Source organism: Chaetodon auriga, chromosome 12 (genome assembly GCF_051107435.1).
Source record: "Chaetodon auriga isolate fChaAug3 chromosome 12, fChaAug3.hap1, whole genome shotgun sequence".
Classification (NCBI taxonomy): Eukaryota; Metazoa; Chordata; class Actinopteri; order Chaetodontiformes; family Chaetodontidae; genus Chaetodon; species Chaetodon auriga.
In genome coordinates, this window is record NC_135085.1 from 18,923,155 (window position 1) to 18,933,992 (window position 10,838).

General features: G+C 40.5%; 1 protein-coding gene across 1 annotated transcript; it reads right to left on the reverse strand.

The window, feature by feature from the left end:
* Positions 1–2,952: 2,952 nt before the first annotated feature.
* On the reverse strand, positions 2,953–10,770 carry e2f5 (E2F transcription factor 5). Its single transcript, XM_076745964.1, has 8 exons — positions 10,642–10,770; positions 9,046–9,155; positions 8,596–8,757; positions 7,919–8,027; positions 7,152–7,476; positions 4,995–5,132; positions 4,517–4,558; positions 2,953–4,113 (listed from the first exon to the last, which is right to left on the reverse strand). Exons 1-8 carry the CDS (start codon positions 10,768–10,770, stop codon positions 4,037–4,039), a joined length of 1,092 nt encoding a protein of 363 aa, XP_076602079.1. The 3' UTR covers positions 2,953–4,036.
* Positions 10,771–10,838: the final 68 nt, after the last annotated feature.

Below are 10,838 nucleotides of genomic sequence, written 5' to 3' on the forward strand. Positions count from 1 at the left end.
GTCTCTGCTTACACATTGAGGAAGTGAACGAGTGTACAGCCATGCTAACTGCTCTGTGAGACTGTGCTTCAGGGCACCTGCTGTGCTTTGATCTAAATGCTAAAAGCATGCTAGCATGCTCACAATGGCAGTGTTAACATGCTAATGTATAGCAGGTGCAACGTTTACCATCGCAGCTGAGGCTGAATGCCATTAGTTTTACAGGCATTTGGTCATAAACCAAAGGACAAACTGACCTGATGAAATGTCAGAGGATCACCAGCTAACAACGGAGATATTATCTGAAACAGATTTCATGGCAATCTATTCAATAGTTGTTTCAGTTTGGACTTGGCTGTGATGTTTTGTCTCAGTGTTTCTCAGTTTTGGTCCTGAAAAGCCAATAATGCATGTTTTTTTTAAAATAGTGGCCAGTGAACTCTTTGTGCTAACATGTCCTGCAGAATATGCTCTTTAGCATCTAGAACACCTTTTACAGGACAGCTCACAGGCTTAAATATGGTTGTTTTGTGCATCCAGATCCATGAGGTAACAGATATTCCTCCAGGATTTCACAAGAAACATTCAATACTTTTCCAGCTGCCCAAACAGTACAAAGTACAAGATTGAAGCTTGAACTTGATGATCTTCACGACACATTATACAGTGAAAGAAAAGAAGGAAAACAAGATCTATTTGTGAAACTATGAACGAGCTGTGTACTTGTAACTGCTTGTTTGAAATAATACTTGTTTAAACTGCACTGAAGTTATACTATATAAATACTGCTGATCCACTTCATGTTACACAACAGCAGGAATGTGTAGTACATCTGCACATTCCTGCACCACGAAATATGAAGTGAGGAAGCTTGATTTTGGATCTCTAATATTGTTCCAGTTGTGGTTTGAACTTTCTGGTCATGTGTTTTATGTGTCAGCTCAAAATAACCTTTATTTCCTGAAAATTAAAAGATAACACATATGAAACCTTCCACCAAAATTATTATTATTATTTTTTTTTCTTTCACTGGTGGAGTCTTGTGCCAAACTTACATCCAGTAGGATTTAATTCCCTTTCATGAAGAAAAGCCGGAGCTTTGTTTTTTTCCTGAATTCCTTAAAACATCTGAGACACATTTACTGCACACGTACTTTACAGTTTATCTCTGAGCAGACAGTCAAGTCTGTACAGCAGAACGGAAAACAACCTTAAGTAACCTTTTTATGATCTGATGACAAAAATAGCGTCATTCTCTGGAGTTACATAGTCACAAATCTTGTCATTACAGATTGTGTTTAACCAAACAAGATGACTTAAAAGACATTGTTGGCATCAACATGTGTAGCTGCGTAGAGAAGGACAGTCGCCCACATTCATTTAGTCATGCACTTACCAAAAGTCCAGCGTTAACGCACGCTAGTCTGTAACTATTTACATAAACTGAAGTCAGTGTTAATGCTTGGCTTTTGTAAGATATTTTGTTGTTTTCCATTATCTAGTGGGAACATGTAGATGTTGAATACAAGAGACCCAAGAATGGCGCCTTGAGGAACACCACGTCATTTTTGCACTCTCAGATGTGTAATCTGTCCTTTAAATAGGATTCAGTTCAGTTTCGGACTGTGCCAGGAAGTCCAACCCTGTCTAGTAAGGGGTTGGACTTACTAGAGTGCTTACTTAGAAATGCAGCACTGAGATCTAATAATACTCTGACTGGAACTTTTCCACTGTCTGCGTTTACGACGAAATCCTGACTGGAAAACAGCCAAATAATTGTTGGGGTCAGGAGGGTGTTAATCTGTTGAAACATAGCCTTTTTTAATGATTTTACTCAAAAATGGTCTGATATGGGCCTGATTTTTTAAAACGTCCTTGGGGTGGTTCCTTCTTGTGTGCATACATGTGTGAAAACCAAGAGTTTGAACAGAATTAGGCAAGAAAAGCTTTTAAATATGCTGCTCCTTTTTCAGAGGGACCTGAAATTGTCAGAGCTAATCACTATGATTGAAGGAATCCAGAAAATACTACTCTTGGTTAATGTGATTGATCCTAAATTTTCTCTGTAATCACATGAAAAGTTGTACCTGTTTATGCATTGCAACTGTTTTTGTCGATTTTTTTTTTTTTTGTATTGCATTTTGTGTTCACTCATTTGTAGTAATAGTTGGATTTTGTCTGTTGTTTGTGTTTATCGTTGTTGTTGAAATCTCAAACATTGAGATTTTAATCTCAATGACTTTCATCTGGTTAAATAAGGCATATCGGTCTGTAAGAGCGGCTTAATAACTGCAGTGTTCAGGGCCTTTGGGAAGCAGCCTGAGATCAGAGAAGTGTTCACGATTTGCAGATCTGATGCCATTCAGTTAAAAAACATTTTGGAAAAAGCCTGCAACAAGAATTTAAAGGCAGGGGGAGGATTTCAGATGTTACACAATTGCTTTCAGGGTTTTACAGCTGATAGGATCAAACTGAATTTGCTTTAAGTGGAAACACTACACATCCTGTATCTTACATGGAGGAGCTGACAGACTTGGTTGATAAAGTTCAGGGGCCACGGACACTGAGGGTCTGTCGGCCCGTCAGCTGTATAATAAAATCATTGTCTCCATTTGTACATTGTTCTGTTATTTTTCCTGTCCACTATGTAAGTGTTCACTGCCTGTTGGAAATTGAGAAGTTCCTCATAAACTGGAAAAAAAAACCCATCTTGGTTTGACTGTTTTTTCAGATCTGTTCCTGTATCCCAGCTGGTGCAAATCAAGTGATTTATCAAGTGATGTTGCAGGTCATACTCTGGCACGTGTGCTGTCTCATGTGGAAACCATTTGCCATCTGTTACCAGAGCAAAACATTTTCCTCAGCCAAAAAAGTGTTTCAACCTGGTGATTTAACTGTCAGATAATGTGTGATTTCTAAAGCCTTCTGTATTGTTTAAGACAACTTTGACAACTCTGATACAAACAAGTCTTACATGACGAAAGTTACATTTATTGAAAAAACTTTCAAAAATGTGCAAATAAACAACAAAATGTAACAAAAATAATGGCCACTTGTAATCAAAGAAAACTATAAATATACAAAAATGCCACTTAAGGCGCTCAATATCTGATATTTCAGATCAGAAATATGGCTAATTCGCTTTTTACGAATAACAATTAAGGCAGTCAACCAGCTTCAGTTTAAACGAACTTAAACCAAGAATGATTCGTCTTAAATTAAGTAAAAAATATTAATTATTCAAATATATAACAGCAATTACTTTTTTTTTTTTAAACAAAAAACTCAAGAGGCCTAAAACGGCAGTGTCTCGATCATTTAGAAAAGAAAACTTTCTGGCATTTTCACATGAGAACAAGGTTAAAAAACACAACCAAAACATTCAGTCATTAAATACGATATGCTACTTTCTGAAATATAACTATGGAATTGGTTAGGCTTTTACACAATAGCTTTCCATGCGAAGAGCGTCTCTTACATACCCTGAACTAGATCATCGACCCTGTATCAAATGTTAGAAGAGGCCAATACTGAACTCTTACAGGTTACTGTGAATATCAACTGCAGCAAAACACTGTCGCAACCCCAACGTTTCATAAACAAAGCTGTCTTCAAGTTCCAGACTTTCCACCAGATGTGGAAAAATATGTACACGCAAAAGTGCAGTCGGAGGCTGAAGGATTTTCCCTGGCTTACTTCCACCCAGGCACCTCAATTCTTTGCAATGCTGTAGATATTTACTTAGTATATGTTATTTAGTAAACAACTGAAAACCCAATGCACACATGACTCAGGGCTACATAAATATCTTATTGTGAAGAAATTCAGGCACTATGTGTCATGTTGGCTGAGGGCAAAAGGTGAGCATAATAAACTGAAGTTGTCTGGCAGACAACTCTGAAGTCTAAGGTTTGTATTTTTTAAAGGTGACAATGGCATGTTTAAGTATCATCTGTGCAATTCTAAGTAAAATGGGAAAGGCCTTTGAAGCGTCTTTAGAGAAGCAGAGAGTGCTTCATGAGATTGTATCAGCGCACAGCAGAGGCGCTGTTAGCCATCAGTAATTGAGGATCCGCACATCAAACAGGTCACACACTCCCTCGTTGTCGTCCAGGTTGAAGCTGTAGTCTATACCTGTGTGAGGACAGAGGAGCATGAATGACTTTCTAGTGGCACCAGCAGGTCACAGTTTTCACTTATCCTGTGAAATATCCCTGCATCTTTAAAATGGACAGCCACAGCTGTACTTTGTATTTGGCGCTAATCGGCAAATGTTAGCATGCTAACACACTAAACTATAATGTTGAACATGTTAAATATCATACCTGCTAAACATGTCAAGTTAGCATTATCACTCTGAGCATGTTAGCATGCTGATGTTACCATTTAGCTCAAAACACCACTGCCTGAGTACAACCTCACAGAGCTCCTAGCAGGGCTGCAGACTCTTAGATTATTTTTAAATATACTATCATTGTAAATACCTGTGGATGCAGTATTTCAGGTGTAATGTTAAGCCAGGTTTTGAGAAGCTTACCATCAGTAGACATTAGCTCATCAATCAGGTCGACAGCTCCTTCTAGAGAATTGAAAAAAACATGTTTCTATTTAACAGTATAGTGAATCCTCGGCACCATCTAGCATCATTTCATAACCACCAAAACAGGATAAAAAGCATGTCAAACCATCTGTATTACTCAGCCACTTTCTCTTACCAGCCCAAGTACTAAAGCTTGGAATCAAAACTCTGAATAAACGCATGCTTGGATCTTAAAGGCTTTACAGAACCATAGCTGAAACGACTGTGAAGCAAACATTAGACTTCCCCCAAGCTTCACTGCTGGATACAATTACAGAATAAACCGCAATTGTATATTGTACTCACATTCATTTCAGCACTCACCATAGCTGAAACGAATATGGAGCAAGCATTAATCTGCCCCCCAGCTTCACTGCTGGTTACAATTACAGAACAAACTGTGTTGAGTGTAACTGTTCACATCCCTGTTCCTTACCCTCCCTGTCATCCCTCATGGGGTCTCCGGCAGCATTGAGCTTCAGCAGGCTGCTCACGTCCAGCACAGACTGGAACTCTGGGCCCACCAGGTCCATCTGCTGCTGCTCCACCACTGCTGCTTCCTGACTGTGACACTCTGCAGGGAGTGTGGGAGGTGCAACAAGAGTACTTAGCAACTACATAGTGAGGCCCCTTTCACAAAATTAAACCGGCAACAATACAGGGTGTAATTATCTGGACCTGGGATTATAAGAGGATGTGAAGCAGTGGGAGAGAGACAACCTCGACTATCAGCTGTGTTATAATGAACACAGCAAAGTTCTTTAAAGGAAGGCTGAATCCAGATGTGCACCCTCTGGGCCTGCACGCTGAGCCCTCGCTGATTTTTCTCATATCTACTGTACCGTGACGCGAGTGCTGGGCAGCGCTATGAGATGGGACTTCAGACGTCAAGTGTTTCCATGGAGATGAATTGAAACTCCTGATCCTGTCACTTAATTGACTTAATTGTGTTTTTTCTCTGGACGGTTCCTAACAGCGTGCTAGCAACTAATGATCCACGATATGTGGAAAAAACAACCTTTTCCTGTCTAGTTTTGCCAAATATAACAAATCCATGTTATTGAGCCTATCCATGTCCTGTATGTTCCATGTCAAACCGTTTTACATTGAAGAATAAATGTCTTAAAAACCAAACATGGTGCATATTATCTATATCGCTATCTGACTATCAGTAATTTTCCAAGCAAAGTCTGGTGAAGTCTGCACCCCAAGCAGAGACTCTGAAGTCCACTTGGGGACTATTGTGGATTTGGACAGCCCTCTGCTTCCCCAAGTCTTCAAGTGCACTGATGTCCAGAAATGTGAACTCAGTCAACAGTTATGACATTTGGAGAAATGTGCATATTTATTTTCTTGCTAAGAGTTAGATGAGAAGACTGATACTTCAGTGTGATAAATACAGCCAGCAGCTCATTACATTAGCTTAGCATAACAACTCTAGAATTTGTCTGGGTCTGTCTAAAAGGTTAAAAATGTCTAATCAGCATCTCTAGACCTGACATATTGTCACTGTTTCCAAAATTTTGTTGTATGAAAGCAAAAACATCTACTGTGTAGGTGTTGTGTTAATTAATCATTTTTTCTGGAAGGAAAGTCGGTCCAGGTTTCATTTTTACAACGTGAAAGCATATTACCCAGTTTAATCTATTCTTGCACTCAAATGACAACTGAGTCATCATTTTCTTATAAACCTAGAGCCAGATAGGGAAGTTGCTTGTCTTTCACACATACTGGAAGGCTCTTACAACGGAAAATAGAGAATTCTAGGTTTACTCTGTTCCCATGACATGATGTGGGAATGGATGTAATTATAGTCTTGCTGTCTATATTGTGAAATTGGGCAATGCAGGGCGTCATGTGAGATGTTTCCTCCACATCATCTATTACAGTGCTGCAAATCCGCCTGGTAACCTCTCTGTCTATGCAAGTAGATAACAGCTCCCCTGTTTTGGAGCAATAATCAACCAATATTTGCATTAATTGTTTCCTAACGTCAGTGTTTTTTTTACTGCCTTTCTTCAGGATTTGATTTCCTGACAGCACAGCTCAGCAATACAGTACTTTCAGTGCTTGGACATGGGAGTGTCTCTGAATGCAACACAGAGGTTCGAAAAGGTGTCTTTGCTTGCGACTGTACTAGACACAGTTCTAAAACTAAGGCAGTGTAATACAACATCTCTGCAGTAAATCCTATTAGGTTATAATCTGTGACTATATCCGTGACAAAAGGGATAGTGAGCTCCAAGAGCTGGTAGTGACCTCTTCTGACTCATTGGGGTGGAGGATGTTATTTCAGCAAGATCATGATGGAAGATTTGAGAAAGAAAACTGCCCCAGTGTGACAGCACTTAGGGATTATTGTAGAGCCTGCTTAGGCCACTGTTTATTCAACATGTGAGCAATGAATTTCTAAGATACTGAAGCTGTGACTGGCTTTATTCCTTTAATCTTCAATCATGTCGAATTGGAGTGTAAAGCCAAGGTTTTGTCATACAAATTTTGTTTATCGCAGCCTACAAGAAGCCATTAAAAATGAGTAACAACTGCACGTGATTTTCTGGAGGAACATAAATCTTAAAGTTCTCGTCCTTACCCATCTGTACATCAGGAGGGGTGGACGATGGCGTCAGCACGCCAACATGTTCTGGCAGCACCATCTGCTGGTCTGAGCAGAGAGAGTCCTGGCTGCAGTAGGAGGAGGTAGTGTTGGAGGTGGAGTACATAGATGCTGAGAGGGGGAACCTCTGTAGGCTGGCGGGTGTGTTGGGTGGAGTTGGCATTGGACAGATGTCGTCGGTGGGTGGCACAGAGAACACCACAGGTATTGCGGAGTCTGTATCTCTGTTGATGAGCATGACCTGGATGGGAGCTGAGTGGCTGCGTAGGTTCACCTGGTACTTCTTCTGACCACTCTGACCCTAATGAGGAGCGGTGTGGACATACGTTATTATCATTACAGCAGCTATAATAATTATTTTTATATATGCAATGGATTACATGACTATTTGTATGTGAAAGGGGTCACTTGTAGTCACAAACCCAGCTTCCCTCAGTTCTACAGAGTATTTTAGCACCATTTAGCTCATTTTTTGGTTTTATGACCTGCTGCTTTGGTGTTTTGGTTCACTTATATACAATCATAGCATTATCTCCAGCCACAGCAGACAGTTGTTTCCAGCAAAAAAGTTCTAAAAACCCACAGTACATTACCCACATAGCACCAAATGACAGACAGAAAGAGAGACTGGCTGGTGAACATAGTTGAGGATTTAGCAGCTAAAAACAAAGATATGTCTATCAGGAGTTACTATCATTGACAGAGTGCAGAACAAGCAAAAAAAAAAAGCTTACGAGACCAACCATTTCAGGTAGCGGTACCTCCAGCTGCGTCCCAGCAGGAGCCACTACAGCAAGAAGAGTGTCTCCGCTGAAAGCATTGCAGATGTCGTCATGTGTCACAAATCTGTAAGTGGGGAGGTGGTGTTAAGGAAACAGGAGCAGGATTACTTATGGTAAGAAAATGGAGAAAATAAACTGGAAAAACAAGACTGTGGGCATTGTGCAAGTCAGGATTACCCTGGCTGTGATTTCACTGTGACTGACAATGGCCGTTAAATTTATAATCCTCCCTTTATATCATTGTCTCTGTTCAGTATGCAAACAATGTTAAAAGAATCAAACTGGGTTTTTCTTTCCCCACAAAATGAATAAATGCAGCCCCAAGAGGAATTACAAACAGTAGAAAGAGAGAAGAATCAAGAATACAAAACACAAAGTGACATATGACATCAAAGGTGAAGCCTCACAAGTAAATATTTTAACACTTAATCTGTGCAGTTGCTTTTTGTTGAAATGGGAGTGTGTACACCTTTAAGTTGCTAAGCATGACAAATTCATGCAAAATTTGTGCAGCATGTGCACAGAAAAGATGAATGAGGGAAAGAGATGCAGAAAAACACTGACACTGAATTGGACTAAACAAAAAATAAGTACAAGCGAAACATCTACATTTAATGGCAGATAACACTAAAGGATATGTGCTGGTGATGGGATCGTGGCTGAGGTGTTTGATGTCCTCCTCTAGCCACGCCTTGTGGTTGTCCAGCTCTTTCTCTTGGGCCTCCAGCTCTGAGATTTGGGCCTTCAAAACTTTCACCTGCTCCACCACCTCCTGCGTTTGGCTGCCTGAGTTCTCTCCCCTGGAAACAAGGTGAGAAGAGATAGTGTGAGGTGTGAACACAAGTCATATAGTATTTATGTCCTGCTAACACTAGTCAGTATTTGCTCTATATGGGCAATTTTGGCAAGTTACCAGCGACTCAAAATTAGATTTGGCAGCAAAAAGCATGTAAGGGTCTAAGGTGAGATGTGACTTTTCATATACAGTAGCATAAGAAGTGCTCTGGAGATTTTTACCTTAAAACACCAGAGTAGAAAGTAAATATTTCACAGATTCTAACGTGAAAATTTCCTTAAAAATTTCATACCTCCACTGGATTATGTTCTTGTTTTTCTTCTCGATCAAGCCTACTCCTTCCAGTACGTTGGTGATGTCGTATATTCTCCTCTTCTGCTTCACTGCCAAGCTGTCTGCAGCCTGTTAATTCAGACAGACATTTCCATAAGGGGTGTTTCTCATTGGCAGCTTAATATGAAACTTTGACAAGACACTTATATCAGGCATTAACAGGAAACCTGAAATTTCTGAGGCAAACACTTCTTGAGGTGAAAAGTGAGACTCTATCAAAGCCAACAAATGAAGGATTTGGCAAATTAAGCTGCACAAACAGCAAACAAAACCCGTTGGCAGAAGAGGACAGTTATACAATAGCAGAGGAGGCAGGAGGAGGGAAAGGGTCTAAGAAGCCTGCTGTGTAAACATTAGCCAGCTTTGGCGCGAGAGAAGAGAGGGAAAACTACCCATCACTGTGATGAAAAGAAGGTAGACATGAGGAAGACACTTTGGACAGGTTTGGCAAAGAGACATCCAAAAGTCAAAAGACTGCGGGCAGCTGGGTAGACAGTACAGCAGTCTATCACAATGGAAGGGCTTTAAAAATGCCACCATTCACTCATAATGTATGCAGTTTAGTTGTAGCTGATAGCAGACAGCAAGAAGAACAACAGAAAGGTTGGAGAGGTTTCAGAAACATCAGAAATAATGACTCTAAACAACCATCAAAACAGCTGCTGATTAATTTGCTATCAGTCAACAAACTGTTGCAGCTCTAACCCACAGGATGAGTTAAAAAGTAGATGGTGGTAAACTACTGGTTCCCAGTCTGAAGGTCAGGACATCCCAGGATGTCACAAGATAAACCTGATGGGTCTGATCAGGATTTTTTTTTTTTCTCTTGAACTTGTTTTTTCCTTCATTGTGAATTACTTGTCTTAAAAACACAAACCATGCATCACTGTTTGGTCGCCCTGGTCATAACCCCCCAGCATACAGTATGCAACTAGATGTCAGAGGCATTACAGGTTCATGTAATGTGAAGCAATGCAATGTCCCTCTGTGGACCTCCACAGGTTATTAACACAGGTTACAAGAGAGTCTGGATTAAAATTAGCAACTGAATTTCAATCTGACTTGATTACACTAATTCTGCTTGGGTTGTTTCAAAAGAAGATCCATAATATATGTAGTGTCACACAGTTATAATTATCACAGGACCTGCTTCATGGCTTTCGGTTTGTTTTGTTAACGTTAGTTTATTTTATTATCCGCAGAGTGGAGAGAACAGCAATGCATTGAGATATAGCATCTTTGGGACACATGGCTTCACTTTTAATGTGAAGTATAAGCTGGTTTATTGGCATTAACAATTTGACAGCAAACTGCCGCAAATGACTTCTGTTTTTTTCTGCTGGAGTTGGTGTTACTGTACCCACAAACGGGGAGGCCTGGGTAATGGCGGCTAGCTCGTCCACCTGTTAAGCAAATCAATGCACCTGACCGGCCCCGTTTGTGACTGACAGCCCTTTGTTCACGTCTGGAAGGTGGCACCAAAGAACACCGATTAATACCCCCCAAAGCAGCCCACAAACAACAACACCGAGCCCGCCCTCGCCGTTTCACTGACCACTTTCAAATCAAGGACGCCATCCTTAGCTTCTTGAAGCAGACTGACAAACTTCATCGTGAGGAGCCCCAAACTTTTCTCGTGGCGACTCGGTGTCGAGCGTGCTGTTTCCGTCGTCTCAAACTCCATCTTCTTTCTACAAAGCGAGCGAGTCCTACTTATTTTAAGTCCGTCGCCTGTGTTTAACTACAAATAAC

Bases quoted from the DNA above. Each gene is read 5' to 3' on its own strand.
- e2f5 (XM_076745964.1), bottom strand. From the start codon at position 10,770: ATGGAGTTTGAGACGACGGAAACAGCACGCTCGACACCGAGTCGCCAC. The intron at 9,156-10,641 runs GTCAGTGAAACG...CTGAATTAACAG, and splicing joins GCGTCCTTGATTTGAAAGTG to GCTGCAGACAGCTTGGCAGT. The intron at 4,114-4,516 runs GTAAGCTTCTCA...GTCCTCACACAG, and splicing joins TGAGCTAATGTCTACTGATG to GTATAGACTACAGCTTCAAC.